The following is a 19,201-nucleotide window of genomic DNA, read 5'->3' on the forward strand; positions in this document are numbered from 1 at the left end:
TGGTCCTGTCATTGACAACACCACCTCCCCCTGGTCAGTCATTGTAACAGCAACGGCTATGGTATTCCTACCTCGATACCACTGCAGGGTCACATTCACCCCTGAAGATTCTTCAGATTTCCTAAACTGTTCATTATAAAATACATGAGAAAATTACAAGAGAAAAAGCAATTGAGTTCAATTAAGTAGTAATGAGCTCTGCTCGGAGGAAACCCCGGATTGCCCCCACACTGAGGGACCCCAAGAATCAGCCAATCAGGAACCTTTCAAAGTGCTCATCCTTGATTGGCAGTTCTTTCACTCCGAACTTCACCCCAAACTGAGCCAACGAAGAAGGAGCAGGAAGCTTGTTCGGTACGTCCGCCTGGCCATCCCTGCCGTCCGCGGAGCTCAAGGATCAAAAAGTGCGCGAGAACTCAAAATCTGACGAAGCTAGCGATGGTCTGCTGCCAGCTCTGTAGGACTGGGATCCCGCCCAAGATGAGGCCAGATGAGGCCAGAAACACAGGGACCTTCTTTGTAAGTAAACGGGGGGGCTCTCCGAGCTCCATCAGAGTCAGTGCAGCTGGTGCAGAAACCAGCTGGGGCACCCCCAGACAGAGGGGGACACATATGAGTGCAAAAGCCATGGGGGGTCCATCCCTGGTCCATAATCAGGGTTTGAGGCCCTCAGCCCCTCTGATTCAGAGGATATGATGGTGACCTATTAGAATAACTAGAGGGGGGCTCCGCGGGACCAGGCTTGGAGACCCCCGATTTTGGTTAATCCGTGACACTACAGTAACTGGAAGAGGGCTCTGTAGCTAGAGGGGTGGAGACCTTGTGATTTGGGGTGTCCTGTAAGACAAGCTGGACTAAAGACATGCCGGCCAGCCCCCCAGGATCAGGACTGGAAAGCGCTGCTTAACAACAGCGTCAACATGGGGACCCTGCAATTTTCTATCTGCACACCTCGAGAATCGGACACTGGAAGGAATGGAGCCCAATGTCCTGGAATGTGCGTGCATTTCACGTGTGTGCATGTGAGCAAGTGTGCACGTGTGTATGTGTGTTCGTGCAAGTGGGAGCAAGCGTGCACCTGTGTGTGTGCGCATGTGCATGTGGGAGCAAGCATGCACATGTGTGTGTGTGCGCATGCGTGTTGGAGCAAGCGTGCACGTGTGTGTGTGTGTGTGTGTGTGCGCATGCATGTAGGAGCAAGCGTGCACGTGTGTGTGTGTGAACCAGTGTGCACCCGTGTGCGTGTGTGCACGTGCGTGTGTGTGTGTGTGTGTGTGTGTGTGTGTGTGTGTGTGTGTGTGGGAGCAAGTATGCACGTGTGTGTGTGTGTGTGTGTGTGTGTGTGTGCACGTGCATGTGGGTGCAAGCATGCACGTGTGTGTGTGTGCACGTGTGTGTGTGGGAGCAAGCGTGCACATGTGTGTGTGTGCACGTGTGTGTGTGGGAGCAAGCGTGCACATGTGTGCATCTGAAACCCACAGCTTGTATGGGGCCTCTTTAACCCCAGACCTGCGCTTGACAAACCAGGACGGATCAGCACCGGCAGGGCAGGAGCTCAGGCCCGTCCCCCAGTCCTCCGCTGGGGGGGCTCTTCCTGTCCCACAGGACTCGCCCCTCTACCTCCTGGCTGGAGGGCCGTCCCCGGCATACACCCGGAACCAGGCACAATACACGCCGGGGGCCAGGATGTCGTGCGATTTGTTTTTTTTAATTTGACTTTTGGCCTCCTTCGCTCGAGCCCAGAAACGATCAGCCCTTTCTACCCGTCTACACAAGACGGGCCCCTTTACAGCCCAGAACGAACATATCAGTGTGTCCAACGGCAAAGCACACTGGGCTCAGCGGGGCAGAGAGCCAGGAGCTCACACAAGGACCGTCTCGCATTTCATGAGCATTTCCACCACTTTTATTAGACCATGTTTGCGCAGAAGACAGGAGAAACAAAAATGTCTGACATACAGGTGATGCCTATGTATCCCCAGTTCTCCAGCTGCTGGTCGGCTCTATCACTCCCTCTCCACATGGGTGGTCCTCCGCTCCCTGTCCCCGCCCCTCTGCTCCAGGCCCCTCCCCTTCCTCCGGCTGGCCCCGCCCCCCCTGCGGGGCGCGCTCCAGCCCTTGTTTCCGCAGTAGCCCTGGCCCCGCCCACCACTCTCCCACGGGTGAAAGCCCTTCCTGAGCTGGGCCTCCGATTGGTCCATCCTCCTGAAGGCCAGGGGCTGTGATTGGACAAAATCCCGTCTCTGGCCCCACCTCCTCCCGCTGTCCCAGTGCTCCTGGGCGGACCGTCTCTCATGCTGCAACTGGCTGGGGTGACTGCCTGTCAGCCGCTGGCCCCTCCCCCGATCCAGCCTGACTTCTGATTGGACGGCCATGCTCCTGACCCCTGAACCTGGTGGATTCCCTAGCCCCTCCCCATTGACAGAAGGCTCAAGAAGGTCCAGCCCTTCCTCTGCCATTTTATCTGACGGGGTTAGGCCCGCCCTCGCAGCTTCTCTGCTTTGCGATTGGCTGGGACCTTCCTGGAGCTTTGCTGCGCATTGGCTATTTCCTGCAATAGCCGCTGTCCCTGAGGCCAACTCAGTCTGTCCTTGGAGGCAAAGTTTTTCTAAATCCTCTTGCAGCTGACTGGCCTCTGTTGACGTCTTCTCCAATTGGCTGCCTCCGCCGGGCTCCCCGGCTTCCCATTGGCTGCTGGCCTGTTCTTCCCGCCCCCCACGCTCTGGCTGCTGGAACCTCTTCCACTTCCTGCCCTGTGATTGGCCGCTGCTCTCCGATGTGGGCAGGTCTCTGCTCTCAGGCCTAATGGGCCCTTTGCGAGTTCCCCTCCCGCCCCTGCGCTCCGATTGGTTCGCCTGTTCGGCCCTTTCCTGGGTCTGCTCAGGTCGTACGAAGGGCTGATTGGCTGCTGCCGCGACAGAGGTGGAAGCTGATTGGCTAGAAGGGTCTGGGGACGAGCTGCCTTCCGCAGGACCCTGCAGACGGAGGAGGAAGAGAAACAGAACCGTAAGATTTAAAAATCGGCAAGGGGGAAAAAAATAAAAAACGCGGCACAACGTCAGTAGCCCTGTTATCACCTCAGTTAACAAGGTCACACTCAAGTCCAGCGCCGTACGCATGCAGACACAGTGTGTGACTTCACCTGGCTCACCTCATTGATGTGAATCAGGAACTTGTTTCGCTCCGCCTCGGGGTCGATGACTCCGCCCCGCGCGCGCTGGCGTTCCAGAACCTTCTTCAGCTCCTCCCACTGCTGCCTAAACCCCGCCCCCGGGGAGAAGGTTTCCTATAGCAACCAGGATGGAAGAGAGAGAGAGGGGGGGGACAGGTCAGACAGACACACTGTAAATCAGGGGTCTCTAATTCTGTTCGTGGGGAGCCCCAGACCTGTTAGTCTCATAGGTCAACCCAAATCCGAGAGTCTCCAGCCCTGGTCCTGGGGAGCCCCAGTACAGTTAGTCTTATAGTTCACCCCAAATCAGGGAGTCTCCAGCCCTGGTCCTGGGGAGCCCCAGTCCAGTTAGTCTTATAAGTTCACCCCAAATCAGGGGTCTCCAGCCCTGGTCCTGGGGAGCCCCAGTCCAGTTAGTCTTATAGTTCACCCCAAATCAGGGGTCTCCAGCCCTGGTCCTGGGGAGCCCCAGTCCAGTTAGTCTTATAGGTCACCCCAGATCTCCAGCCCTGGTCCTGGAGCTGTAAGAATGAGATTGACTGACGGACTGAAGAGCAACAGGAAGAGAGTGTGGCCTCACCTTGGGGAACTGAGGGGCAGGCGAGGTCTGTAAAGCTTCCAGGTCATAGGTCAAAGGTTCCCGGCACACTGGGCACACCACCGTCAGCTGCTGTGTGAGGGAGGGAGAGATCCGAAGATTGTGTTTCCAGAAGAGCCCCCGTACTGTCAACGCGAGGCTCGCCTCAGCTTCAAGAGCCAGGTAACGACAGTGATCGCGAAGCCCCATCTCCCTCCCTGATCAATCCCCCAGCGAGCCCAGACCTGGCTTGTCCCACCCATCTTTCAATCCTGTCCGGTCCGGTCCAGTCCTGGCCCGGCTTGGCCCGGCCCGGCCCGGCCCGGCAGGAAGGCCTTCAGCTGAGGCGGTGGAGCCGGACCTGTGTCTGGACCGGGGCCCGCAATACCACCCTGCAACTCGCAACCGGCGGCCCGCTGGAGCTGAGGGGACGTTTTAACACAGGCTAACATAACAGTGTAATAACACAGGCTAACGCAACACAACACAGGCTAACGCAACACAACACAGGGAATTAACACAGGCTAACATAACAGTGTAATAACACAGGCTAACGCAACACAACACAGGGAATTAACACAGGCTAACATAACAGTGTAAGAACACAGGCTAACACAACACAACACAGGGAATTAACACAGGCTAACCTAACAGCGTAATAACACAGGCTAACCTAACACAACACAGGGTAATGTAACACAGGCTAACCTAACACAACACAGGGTAATGTAACACAGGCTAACCTAACACAACACAGGCTAACGTAACACAGGGTAAGAACACAACAGGGGGTAACAGAGCCAGCCTGTGTTGTTTCCATGAACGGGAGTTTATCAGCCCATCACCCTGCTGGGCTCCCAGCCCAGAGAATATTCCTGAGACTGTTACCAGCCTCTCTGCTACACTAGCAGCAGGCCTGGCCTGTTTAAGACACGCTCAGGCCAGGCCAGGGGGAGCGAGCCCAGCCCGGAGGCGCATCTCTACGACGGCCTCTCTCTCTCTCAGAGCAGTGTTAATGGACTGGAGTGTCCAGTCAGTGTGTCTGTATTAACCCCTCTCTCTCAGTGCAGTGTTAATGGACTGGAGTGTCCAGTCAGTGTGTCTGTATTAACCCCTCTCTCTCTCAGTGCAGTGTTAATGTACTGGAGTGTCCAGTCAGTGTGTCTGTATTAACCCCTCTCTCTCAGTGCAGTGTTAATGTACTGGAGTGTCCAGTCAGTGTGTCTGTATTAACCCCTCTCTCTCAGTGCAGTGTTAATGTACTGGAGTGTCCAGTCAGTGTCTCTGTATTAACCCCTCTCTCTCTCAGTGCAGTGTTAATGTACTGGAGTGTCCAGTCAGTGTGTCTGTATTAACCCCTCTCTCTCAGTGCAGTGTTAATGTACTGGAGTGTCCAGTCAGTGTGTCTGTATTAACCCCTCTCTCTCTCAGTGCAGTGTTAATGTACTGGAGTGTCCAGTCAGTGTGTCTGTATTAAGTTCTCTCTGACCTCAGGGGGGCTCTGCAGGGTCTTGTCCTCCAGCCTCTCTCTCAGTCTGTGACCCAGCTCTCTCTCGGAGTGCGTGACGTAGCGCCCCAGGCAGTGTGAGTGGAAGTAGTGATAGCACTGCGTCTTCGTGAAGACCTCACCATCCTAAAGCAGGGGGAGAGGGGTCAGCAGGGGAGAAAGGACTCCAGCACACAGGACTAACAGAGACAGAGGGACACTGACAGAGAGACACAGAGTCAGAGAGAGAGAGAGAGAGAGAGTCAGAGAGAGAGAGAGAGAGAGAGAGAGAGAGAGAGAGAGAGAGAGAGAGACACAGAGTCAGAGAGAGTCAGAGAAACAACTCACTGAGGATCAGAGAGAGGGAGACGGACAGTTGTACCTGAAAGGCATACAGACAGATGACACACTGGCCATGAGGGATATTGCTGTCTGTCAGGATCTCCTTGGCTTTCTGCAACACATATATACACACACCGTTACACCAGACCCCCGCACTGCGAACACACACACACCGTTACACCAGACCCCCGCACTGTGATCACACACACCGTTACACAAGACCCCCGCACTGCGAACACACACACCATTACACCAGACCTCCGCACTGCGAACACACACACACCGTTACACCAGACCCCCGCACTGCGAACACACACACCGTTACACCAGACCCCCGCACTGCGAACACACACACCATTACACCAGACCCCCGCACTGCGAACACACACACACACCGTTACACCAGACCCCCGCACTGCGAACACACACACACCGTTACACCAGACCCCCGCACTGCGAACACACACACACCGTTACACCAGACCCCCGCACTGCGAACACACACACCATTACACCAGACCTCCGTACTGCGAACACACACACCATTACACCAGACCTCCGCACTGCGAACACACACACACCGTTACACCAGACCCCCGCACTGCGAACACACACACCGTTACACCAGACCCCCGCACTGCGAACACACACACACCGTTACACCAGACCCCCGCACTGTGATCACACACACACACCGTTACACAAGACCCCCGCACTGCGAACACACACACACCGTTACACCAGACCCCCGCACTGCGAACACACACACACCGTTACACCAGACCCCCGCACTGCGAACACACACACACCGTTACACCAGACCCCCGCACTGCGAACACACACACCATTACACCAGACCCCCGCACTGCGAACACACACACCATTACACCAGACCTCCGCACTGCGAACACACACACCATTACACCAGACCTCCGCACTGCGAACACACACACCGTTACACCAGACCTCCGCACTGCGAACACACACACACCGTTACACCAGACCCCCGCACTGCGAACACACACACACCATTACACCAGACCCCCGCACTGTGATCACACACACCATTACACAAGACCCCCGCACTGCGAACACACACACCATTACACCAGACCTCCGCACTGCGAACACACACACACCGTTACACCAGACCCCCGCACTGCGAACACACACACCGTTACACCAGACCCCCGCACTGTGATCACACACACACACCGTTACACCAGACCCCCGCACTGCGAACACACACACCGTTACACCAGACCCCCGCACTGCGAACACACACCGTTACACAAGACCCCCGCACTGCGAACACACACACACCATTACACAAGACCCCCGCACTGCGAACACACACACCATTACACCAGACCTCCGCACTGCGAACACACACACCATTACACCAGACCTCCGCACTGCAAACACACACACACTGTTACACCAGACCCCCGCACTGTGATCACACACACACACCGTTACACCAGACCTCCGCACTGCGAACACACACACACCGTTACACCAGACCTCCGCACTGCGAACACACACACCATTACACCAGACCCCTGCACTGTGATAACACACCATTACACCAGACCCCCGCACTGCGATCACACACACCATTACACCAGACCCCCGCACTGCAAACACACACACCATTACACCAGACCCCCGCACTGTGATCACACACACCATTACACAAGACCCCCGCACTGCGAACACACACACACCGTTACACCAGACCCCCGCACTGCGAACACACACACACCGTTACACCAGACCCCCGCACTGTGATCACACACACCGTTACACAAGACCCCCGCACTGCGAACACACACACCATTACACCAGACCCCCGCACTGCGAACACACACACACCGTTACACCAGACCCCCGCACTGTGATCACACACACCGTTACACCAGACCCCCGCACTGCGATCACACACACACCGTTACACCAGACCCCCGCACTGCGAACACACACACCATTACACAAGACCCCCGCACTGCGAACACACACACACCGTTACACCAGACCCCCGCACTGTGATCACACACACCGTTACACCAGACCCCCGCACTGCGATCACACACACACCGTTACACCAGACCCCCGCACTGCGAACACACACACCGTTACACCAGACCCCCGCACTGCGAACACACACACCATTACACAAGACCCCCGCACTGCGAACACACACACACCGTTACACCAGACCCCCACACTGCGATCACACACACACCGTTACACCAGACCCCCGCACTGCGAACACACACACCATTACACAAGACCCCCGCACTGCGAACACACACACCGTTACACCAGACCCCCACACTGCGAACACACACACCATTACACCAGACCCCCGCACTGCGAACACACACACCATTACACCAGACCCCCGCACTGCGAACACACACACACCGTTACACCAGACCCCCGCACTGCGAACACACACACTGTTACACCAGACCCCCGCACTGTGATCACACACACCGTTACACAAGACCCCCGCACTGCGAACACACACACCATTACACCAGACCCCCGCACTGCGAACACACACACACCGTTACACCAGACCCCCGCACTGCGAACACACACACACCGTTACACCAGACCCCCGCACTGTGATCACACACACCGTTACACAAGACCCCCGCACTGCGAACACACACACACACCGTTACACCAGACCCCCACACTGCGAACACACACACACACCGTTACACCAGACCCCCGCACTGCGAACACACACACCGTTACACAAGACCCCCGCACTGCGAACACACACACACACCGTTACACCAGACCCCCACACTGCGAACACACACACACACCGTTACACCAGAACCCCGCACTGCGAACACACACACACCATTACACCAGAACCCCGCACTGCGAACACACACACACCATTACACCAGACCCCCGCACTGCGAACACACACACCATTACACCAGACCCCCGCACTCCGAACACACACACACACACACCGTTACACCAGACCCCCGCACTGCGAACACACACACACCGTTACACCAGACCCCCGCACTGCGAACACACACACACACCGTTACACCAGACCCCCGCACTGTGAATACACACACTCCTACACTGTTACACACCTACAAATACATGCAGACACCCAGACACACACACACCCAGTGTAAGCACACTGTCACACACACAGTTGGATACACCCACACACAGACATGTGTGCACAGACATGTGACGTTCATTCCTGCGGGTCTAGAGAACATCAGGGCAGGCTCCAGGCCTGCTGTCAGCTGTCAGAGAGCGATGCTATCAGCCCCCACGATGCTATCGCAGCTCTGGTGAGGACAGACAGGACAGCCGCCCCACCCAGCCTTCCTCCTCCTGCCGAGCGGGTGACGTTTTTCACCCACCCGAGCATCCAGGCCCTCTGCTCAGCTCAGCCGCGGCCTCCGTCCCATCGCCCTGACCCCTGACCCCCCCCCCCCCTTCACCCTGACCCCTCCCTCGCATCGCCCTGAATCCTCCCCCTTCATCCTGAATCCTCCCCGACCCCTCCCTCCCTCCGTCCTGACCCCTCCTCCTCCATCCTGACCCCTCCCTCCCTCCACCCTGATCCCTCCCCCTCCACCCTGACCCCTCCCTCGCATCGCCCTGAATCCTCCCCCTGACCCCTCCCTCCCTTCGTCATGACCCCTCCCCCACCACCCTGACCCCTCCCTCACCACCCTGACCCCTCCCTCCCTTCATCCTGACCCTTCCCCCCTCACCCTGACCTACCCCCCCTGCGCTGGACCAGCCGGGACTCCTGTCCTGTCCTGTCCAGGGAACGCGAGATGCACAGGGCGGGACGAGAGTCCGCACGGAGCGCCAGTCCGCTCGTACAACCGCACGCGGGGCCGCGCGATCGCTGGGAGGAAAAGCACACTAGAGAAAACCCACGCGGACCGAAGGGAGACCGCGCAAACTCCACACAGAAGGATCTGTCAGACGAACACACACACGCTTGTGGGGGGGGACAAGTCTCGCTTGCTCGCTCACTCACCTCGATCAGCTCGTACAGGACTGGAGCCCCGGCCGAGGACTGAGCCAGCGACTCCAGGCACTGCTGAACGCTGGGAGAGAGGGAGCGAAGAACAGAGCGGAGCAGAGCAGGAGGAGGAGAACGTGTAAGGGGAGAGAAAGAGGGGGAGAGAGTCATTAAAACACACTGCCCATCGCTGCGGGAGGAATAAATTCTGCTCGGCACAGAATCACAAAGCTGGGTTCCTTACCTGCACAGGATGTCATCTGACAGACCTCTGGGGTTGTGAATGGAGATCTTTGGAGGACAGCTGGGGTACTGAGAGAGAGAGAAAAGCATCTATCAGAGAGACCCCCTACGAAGATTAATACAGACCCCAGAGACTCTCCTCACACAGAGAGATTAATACAGACCCTAATACAGACCCCAGAGACACTCCTCACATAGAGATTAATACAGACCCTCATACAGACCCCAGAGACACTCCTCACACAGAGAGATTAATACAGACCCCAGAGACAACTCACACAGATTAATACAGACCCCAGAGACACTCCTCACACAGAGATTAATACAGACCCCAGAGACACTCCTCACACAGAGATTAATACAGACCCTCATACAGACCCCAGAGACACTCCTCACACAGAGAGATTAATACAGACCCTCATACAGACCCGAGACACTCCTCACACAGAGAGATTAATACAGACCCTCATACAGACCCGAGACACTCCTCACACAGAGAGATTAATACAGACCCCAGAGACACTCCTCACACAGAGAGATTAATACAGACCCTAATACAGACCCCAGAGACACTCCTCACACAGAGAGATTAATACAGACCCTCATACAGACCCCAGAGACACTCCTCACACAGAGAGATGAACACAGACCCTCATACAGACCCGAGACACTCCTCACACAGAGAGATTAATACAGACCCCAGAGACACTCCTCACACAGAGAGATTAATACAGACCCCAGAGAGACTCCTCACACAGATTAATACAGACCCCAGAGACACTCCTCACACAGAGATTAATACAGACCCCAGAGACACTCCTCACACAGAGAGATTAATACACACCCCAGAGACACTCCTCACACAGAGATTAATACAGACCCCAGAGACACTCCTCACACAGAGAGATTAATACAGACCCCAGAGACACTCCTCACACAGAGAGATTAATACAGACCCTCATACAGACCCCAGAGACACTCCTCACACAGAGAGATTAATACACACCCCAGAGACACTCCTCACACAGAGATTAATACAGACCCCAGAGACACTCCTCACACAGAGAGATTAATACACACCCCAGAGACACTCCTCACACAGAGATTAATACAGACCCCAGAGACACTCCTCACACAGAGATTAATACAGACCCCAGAGACACTCCTCACACAGAGAGATTAATACAGACCCCAGAGACACTCCTCACACAGAGAGATTAATACAGACCCCAGAGACACTCCTCACACAGATTAATACAGACCCCAGAGACACTCCTCACACAGATTAATACAGACCCCAGAGACACTCCTCACACAGAGATTAATACAGACCCCAGAGACACTCCTCACACAGAGAGATTAATACACACCCCAGAGACACTCCTCACACAGAGATTAATACAGACCCCAGAGACACTCCTCACACAGAGAGATGAACACAGACCCTAATACAGACCCCAGAGACACTCCTCACACAGAGAGATGAACACAGACCCTAAAACAGATCATGGAGATAATCCTAACAGTGAAAAAGCAATACAATCTATAACACAGGCCCTACAGATACTGCACACTAGAGAGTGCAGAATTCGGCTGTCATCCCATCTGCATATTTCACCAGAACAAAGCCACTCGGCACTGGGCCTTGGCTGCCTGGCTGGTAACCGGATCTGCGGATCTCGCCCAGCGAAGGCCTTCAGCGACTCCGCGGCAGAAGCGCGGCTCTCCCAGAGCGACGACCACGTCGCCCTGCGAGACGGACCGCGACAGACGGGCGGAACGGAATGAGGAAGGAGAGCGCGGACGAGGGGAGATAAGGAAGTGGCAGAAGTCAAGCAAAGGCGGGGAGGCAGGACTCGTCGGATCATGACGCCAGGATGGGCTTCAGGTCACAACTACAGCACAGACAGGGGAACGAGCCTGACTGGTGCTGCAGGAACAGTCTTTCAGGTCAGTTCAGTCCCCGAGAGCCCCAGTCCTTCAGTGCTCTAGTGTCTTCAGTCAGGGGTTAAAGATCACTGTGAGTCTGGACTCATGAAGACAGTAACTGGCTCAGTTCAGTCCCCGAGAGCCCCAGTCCTTCAGTGCTCTAGTGTCTTCAGTCAGGGGTTAAAGGTCACCGTGAGTCTAGACTCATGAAGACAGTAACTGGCTCAGTTCAGCCCTGAGAGCCCCAGTCCTTCAGTGCTCTAGTGTCTTCAGTCAGGGGTTAAAGGTCACCGTGAGTCTGGACTCATGAAGACGGTAACTGGCTCAGTTCAGTCCCTGAGAGCCCCAGTCCTTCAGTGCTCTAGTGTCTTCAGTCAGGGGTTAAAGATCACTGTGAGTCTGGACTCATGAAGATGGTAACTGGCTCAGTTCAGCCCTGAGAGCCCCAGTCCTTCAGTGCTCTAGTGTCTTCAGTCAGGGGTTAAAGGTCACTGTGAGTCTGGACTCATGAAGACAGTAACTGGCTCAGTTCAGCCCTGAGAGCCCCAGTCCTTCAGTGCTCTAGTGTAGTCAAAGATATGCATGCACACATGATTGAAATCAAGGAACCTGCATTCCTGAAAAAGGTTTCTACTATCTTTCAAACCCGTGATGTAACCTGTGTAACATGTGAGACTAGAACTCCTGAAATGTTAGGATCAAGTGCACACAGGGGTGAGGTTACCAGCAGTTATGCAAGAGGAACGCCAGCATTGAGAGACAGGGAGTTACATCATGTGCAGTAACATGACCCCTGTTGTTACTGGGCTCCCAGCATCTTACACAATCCTGAGCTCCTTGTGCAATGCAGAGACCTGGGCAGGGACAGGGCAGCGAGCCAGAGACAGGCACAGAGGTAGAGACCCACACACAAAGAGACCTGGGCAGGGACAGGGCAGGGACAGGGCAGCGAGCCAGAGACAGGCACAGAGGCAGAGACACACACACACAAAGAGACCTGGGCAGGGACAGGGCAGCGAGCCAGAGACAGGCACAGAGACAGAGACACGCACACAAAGAGACCTGGGCAGGGACAGGGCAGCGAGCCAGAGACAGGCACAGAGACAGAGACAGAGGCAGAAACAGTCACAGAGGCAGAGGCAGAGGCAGAGACACAGAGAGAGAGGCAGAGACACAGAGTGAGAGGCAGAAACACAGAAGGAGGCTGCAGTTGTAGCCTTCAGGCACAGGGAGGGAGACACAGAGAGAGAGAGAGACACACAGAGACACAGAGAGAGAGAGAGACAGACACACAGAAGGAGGCTGCAGTCGTAGCCTTCAGGCACAGGGAGGGAGACACAGAGAGAGAGAGAGACACACAGAGACACAGAGAGAGAGAGAGAGACAGACACACAGAAGGAGGCTGCAGTCGTAGCCTTCAGGCACAGGGAGGGAGACGCACAGAGAGAGAGAGAGAGACACACAGAGACACAGAGAGAGAGAGAGACAGACACACAGAAGGAGGCTGCAGTCGTAGCCTTCAGGCACAGGGAGGGAGACGGCGGGGTGGTTCAGTGTCCTTCAGTGTCCTGTGTGACAGACAGACAGCCTCACCTGGGCAGGCAGGGCCAGCGAGAGGGTCAGTCGCACGTACTGGCTGTCGCAGTCCTGCGCCGTGGAGGGGAAGAGGGTGATGCTCACCAGCCAGGGGTACTGGCTGAGGGGCAGCGAGAAAGAGAGAGGGTGTGAGCATGGCGTCACAGAACCGGGCACACGCACACGCACAGGACCACACGCACAGTGGCCAAGGCAAACAGCAGTACGGACGCCCCAGATGCGCTGGCCCCTGCTCGAGACACACGTTCGCTCTCTCACCGCGGTACAGGGACTCCGGCCGCTCGAGACACACGTTCGCTCTCTCGCCGCGGTACAGGGACTCCGGCCGCTCGAGACACACGTTCGCTCTCTCGCCGCGGTACAGGGACTCCCGCTGCTCGAGACGCACGTTCGCTCTCTCGCCGCGGTACAGGGACTCCCCCTGCTCGAGACGCACGTTCGCTCTCTCACCGCGGTACAGGGACTCCGGCCGCTCGAGACACACGTTCGCTCTCTCACCGCGGTACAGGGACTCCCGCCGCTCGAGACACACGTTCGCTCTCTCACCGCGGTACGGGGACTCCCCCTGCTCGAGACACACGTTCGCTCTCTCACCGCGGTACGGGGACTCCCCCTGCTCGAGACACACGTTCGCTCTCTCACCGCGGTACAGGGACTCCCCCTGCTCGAGACACACGTTCGCTCTCTCGACGCGGTACGGGGACTCCCGCCGCTCGAGACGCACGTTCGCTCTCTCACCGCGGTACGGGGACTCCCCCTGCTCGAGACACACGTTCGCTCTCTCGACGCGGTACGGGGACTCCCGCCGCTCGAGACGCACGTTCGCTCTCTCACCGCGGTACGGGGACTCCCGCCGCTCGAGACACACGTTCGCTCTCTCACCGCGGTACGGGGACTCCCCCTGCTCGAGAAACACGTTCGCTCTCTCACCGCGGTACGGGGACTCCCGCCGCTCGAGACACACGTTCGCTCTCTCCCCGCGGTACGGGGACTCCCGCCGCTCGAGACACACGTTCGCTCTCTCCCCGCGGTACGGGGACTCCCGCCGCTCGAGACACACGTTCGCTCTCTCACCGCGGTACGGGGACTCCCGCCGCTCGAGACACACGTTCGCTCTCTCACCGCGGTACGGGGACTCCCCCTGCTCGAGACGCACGTCCGCTCTCTCCCCGCGGTACGGGGACTCCCCCTGCTCGAGACGCACGTTCGCTCTCTCCCCGCGGTACGGGGACTCCCCCTGCTCGAGACGCACGTTCGCTCTCTCACCGCGGTACGGGGACTCCCGCCGCTCGAGACACACGTTCGCTCTCTCCCCGTGGTACGGGGACTCCCGCCGCTCGAGACACACGTTCGCTCTCTCACCGCGGTACGGGGACTCCCGCCGCTCGAGACACACGTTCGCTCTCTCACCGCGGTACGGGGACTCCCGCCGCTCGAGACACACGTTCGCTCTCTCACCGCGGTATGGGGACTCCCGCCGCTCGAGACACACGTTCGCTCTCTCACCGCGGTACAGGGACTCCCGCCGCTCGAGACACACGTTCGCTCTCTCACCGCGGTACAGGGACTCCCCCTGCTCGAGACACACGTTCGCTCTCTCACCGCGGTACAGGGACTCCCGCCGCTCGAGACACACGTTCGCTCTCTCACCGCGGTACGGGGACTCCCGCCGCTCGAGACACACGTTCGCTCTCTCACCGCGGTACGGGGACTCCCCCTGCTCGAGACACACGTTCGCTCTCTCACCGCGGTACAGGGACTCCCCCTGCTCGAGACACACGTTCGCTCTCTCACCGCGGTACAGGGACTCCCCCTGCTCGAGACACACGTTCGCTCTCTCACCGCGGTACAAGGACTCCCGCTGCTCGACGGTCGGATTCGCTCTGGAGTTTATCGCTGCTCCAGGGCCGCCCAGCGCCCTCGCTGTGATCCCACCGGCTCCAAGTCACTCGGGGGTCTGATCCCCGGAACAGGCTGTAAATCCGGCAGTGGTCCCGGGGGCTGCGTCGGGGGCATCGCAAGAGGAGCAGCGATAAACTCTGGAGCGGAGCGGACCGCCGAGCCTGCCCCTGTACCGCTGCATGAGAGAGAGAGAGGGAGAGAGAGATGTGTTTCTTGAGTTTGGGCGGGGGGGGAGCGGGTTCACGGACACTGACCTGTCAGGCCCATGTGTCACGGTCAGCTCATCCAGATAGATGGACTGGAGGACCTCGATCTCTGAGTCCACGCTACGAGAGAGGGAGACACATAGCATCACATCGGACGGGATCAACTGGACACTGCAGCCCAGTCAGTCCAGTCCAGCCTGGAGAGTCTCAGACTGCTCTGTCAGCGTCAGTGGAGTCTGATTATAATCCCAGTTCAGAACTAATCCAGCTCACAGTCCAGTCAGTCCAGTCCAGCCTGGAGAGTCTCAGACTGCTCTGTCAGTGTCAGTGTGAGTCTGACTATAATCTCAGTTAATAACTAATCCAGCTCACAGTAAAGTCAGGCCAGCCTGGAGAGTCTCAGACTGCTCTGTCAGTGTCAGTGGGAGTTAATATCCAGCTCATATTAAAATAGGTCAGTCTGGAGTGCGGTACGGCGGCACACAGCCTGTTCGCTTTCCCGCGGGGCTTCGGGAACTTCAGAAAACACCGATGTCATGTCAAATTCAGTAAATCATCTAGAAATCTAACTCCGGTACACGACAGTGCACTCCGTCATCGTAACCTACCGGTCTCGGACAGAATCAGTAAAACAAGCCGTCTTCATTAAACCGAATACCGGCCAAACACCCACTAGTCCAGTTAAAAACGGGTCAGGCAGAAAACAAACACGAATTCCTGCTGCTTGCTGTTGTCATCACCTGTGATACAGCAAACCCAAACATCAACGAGACAGTGTTCGGGGCGCCATCCTCTGCTGTAACTGAATGAAGTAGTCGAAAATGTTAACGGGCTCCGTCCCGCGTCGCCTCCTCCTGACACGCCGAGCCCCGCTACGTCTCTGCCCTCTAGCCAAACCTAACTCTAGAAAAAGCCCGTTAAAAACTGACCACTCACCTACACTCGGCCGCCATGATCGCCCCGCCGCTGGGGGGACGCTGAAGCAGTGACACCAATCTGCCGGCCAGGGTGCGCCGGAAATTGCCCTCCGCCGGAAACCAACAAAACCTCTCGCCTCGGTTCCTGCTACGACAGCGTTTAGCTAATTACGGGCGATTCTCGGTTTGTCTTAATAAAAAATGTGTCTTTTCTGTAACGATGATGACTATGATATTAATATTAACTCAGTCTGCATCACCACCCTCTTTGACTTCGAAAATAAAAGCGTCCCTTTACGTTTCTGTTAGTGATTCGTATGAACTTTCGGAAAGTATTATTTTAATCACCTAAAATATCGCATAAAATAAGATCACTTTATTGGCCATATACAATTTCTTGCATTGGGAATTCCTCTTTTCGCAGACCCCAGCTTGCTCTCCATGAGACACACAGACAGGGAGAGAAGCTGGGGGTCAGAGCGCAGGGTCAGCCATTTATACAGCACCCCTGGAGCAGCTGGGGTGAAGGGCCTTGCTCTGGGGCCCAACAGAGTAGGATTCCTCTGCTGGCCACGGGATACGAACCGGCAACCCTCCAGTCACAGGCTCAGATCCTTAGCCACAGAGCCACCGCAATAATAATCAGATTAATAATAATAATAATAATAATAATAATAATAATAATAATAATAATAATATAGCCAGCAGCCATATCACTCTGCAGCTCAGCACTGACAGCCCCACTGGAGCTCAGCAGTGTGAGCCTGGCCAGTACCTGGATGGGAGACTCCTGGGAAAGCTGAGGCTGCTGCTGGGAGAGGTGTTACTGGGGCCAGTAGGGGGCGCTCACCCTGCGGTCTGTGTGGGTCCTAATGCCCCAGTATAGTGACGGGGACACTCTACTGTAAACGTCCTTCAGATGAAACCGAAGTCCTGACTCTCTGTGGTCATTAAAAATCCCAGGGCGTATCTCGAAAAGAGTAGGGGTGTCACCCCGGTGTCCTGGCCAAATTTCCCCCTGGTCTTTACCCATCATGGCCTCCTAATAACCCCCCTCTCTGAACTGGCTTCATCACTCTGCTCTCCTCCCCACTGAGAGCTGCTGTGTGGGGAGCGTTCTGGCGCACTATGGCTCCTGTCGCATCATCCAGGTGGGGCTGCACACTGGTGGTGGTGGAGGGGAGTCCCCATTACCTGTAAAGCGCTTTGAGTGGAGTGTCCAGAAAAGCACTATATAAGTGTAAGCAATTATTATTATTATTGTTGATTTTGTGTCAATTTGTATGTATTATTCCAGTATGTTACGCTGTCTCTCTATGCTGTTTCGTTTACATTATTTTCTATATATTGAGTCAGCTTCACGGGACACAGCTGTAGCATCACAGGAACTGCATGTCAAAGGCAGGAGGTTACAGCAGGTAAGCGGTATTCGGGCACCACCGGCGGCCTGCGGGCTCCATCTGCTGGCGGGACCTTGTAATGACATCCCGGCTGCGGCTGGGATATTAGCTGTTCGGACCCGGATCCGAGTCCAGACTACGAATTCACCCCTGGAAGCGCCGTCCGACTTAGTCTCTGCTGGGGACCTGCTGCATGTTTGCGTTAATCGTTCACCTGATCTGAAGACGATCTGCCAAACAGAAATGGACATCTCTGCAGATGCTCCGTTTGTCTTTGATGGATCTACATGACTTGCTCATTGTCCTGTGTTTGCTATGCGACCACCCTTGTGTAATTCTGTTAGCGTTTTATAAGCAAAACAGGGTAATACAGAGGAATTCAATATTTTTTTACTTGAACTTGAACTTGAACTTTATTGCCATATGTAACCAGTACATGTACTGGTACAATAGAATTCTTACTGACAGAAAGTCTCTCGATTGTTGAAACAAGTGTAAAAACACAAAGTGCAGACAGTGCATCAAGACAATATAAAAACAAACAGTAGACAATGTACAAGTAAACAAGTAAACAGTTTGAATGTAAACAATGCAGACGTGTAAACAATGACTGGCGATGTGCAATAAATAAGAAATCATAATGAGGTAGATGGTGTAGGTGTGGTCCGAGGGGCAGGGCTAAATGTGTTCGCCAGTCGCGCTGCTTGTGGGTAGAAGCTATTGAAGAATCTGGTGGTCAGTGTCCGTATGCTCTTGTATCTCTTGCCTGAGGGCAGTGGGGTGAAGAGCTCATGCCCGGGGTGGTGACTGTCCTCTGTGATGGCCAGAACTCTACCACGGCAGCGGTCCTCATAGAGCTGTTTAATCTCGGTGAGACCACAGTCAAAGATCTTCTGGGCCATATTGACCATTCTCTGCAGTGCCTTTCTTTCTCGAGAAGAGGTGTTGCTGTACCACACGGTGATCCCGTTGGTGAGGACGCTCTCGATGGTGCAGCGGTAGAAGTTCACCAACACATGTATTGGCATCCCCCATCGCTTGAGGCACCTCAAGAAATAAAGGCGCTGCTGAGCCTTCTTCATGATAGAGTCAGTGTTCACAGTCCAGGTTAGATCTCTAGAGATGTGAATTCCCAAAAACCTAAAGCTGGTGACTGTTTCCACTTCCGTTCCATCAATACTGAGTGGGCTGGGAGTGTGTGATCTGTGTCTCCGAAAGTCCACTCTTAGCTCTTTTGTCACACGCTTTTCAAAAGCTGACTACATTTCATTTAGAACAGAACACGAAGGAAGCAGAGCACAGCCAGACTCGCGTCTGATTAAGAATTCAATTTGAGGCTACTTTACGCTGATATCTAGCGCACGGTTTCCGCGCAGCGTGCGTCAGCGAAGTTGGAATTAT

The 19,201-nt window shown here is 55.6% G+C and overlaps 1 protein-coding gene across 2 annotated transcripts; it reads right to left on the bottom strand.

Moving 5' to 3' along the window:
* Positions 1-1,886: 1,886 nt before the first annotated feature.
* On the bottom strand, positions 1,887-16,486 carry rnf25 (ring finger protein 25). Of its 2 annotated transcripts, none has more exons than XM_088917746.1 (10): positions 16,420-16,486; positions 15,532-15,603; positions 13,373-13,475; positions 9,852-9,919; positions 9,623-9,692; positions 5,618-5,689; positions 5,239-5,382; positions 3,753-3,839; positions 3,152-3,286; positions 1,887-2,975 (listed from the first exon to the last, which is right to left on the bottom strand). In XM_088917746.1, exons 1-10 carry the CDS (start codon positions 16,434-16,436, stop codon positions 2,007-2,009), a joined length of 1,737 nt encoding a protein of 578 aa, XP_088773872.1. In that variant the 5' UTR covers positions 16,437-16,486; the 3' UTR covers positions 1,887-2,006. The 2 variants fall into 2 exon arrangements, with proteins under 2 accessions (XP_088773872.1, XP_088773871.1); XM_088917745.1 differs by having other exon boundaries at positions 3,753-3,842.
* Between the last annotated feature and the right edge of the window lie 2,715 nt (positions 16,487-19,201).

The sequence above is a fragment of the Atractosteus spatula genome, chromosome 5, assembly GCF_055471065.1.
Source record: "Atractosteus spatula isolate fAtrSpa1 chromosome 5, fAtrSpa1.hap1, whole genome shotgun sequence".
Lineage (NCBI taxonomy): Eukaryota > Metazoa > Chordata > Actinopteri > Semionotiformes > Lepisosteidae > Atractosteus > Atractosteus spatula.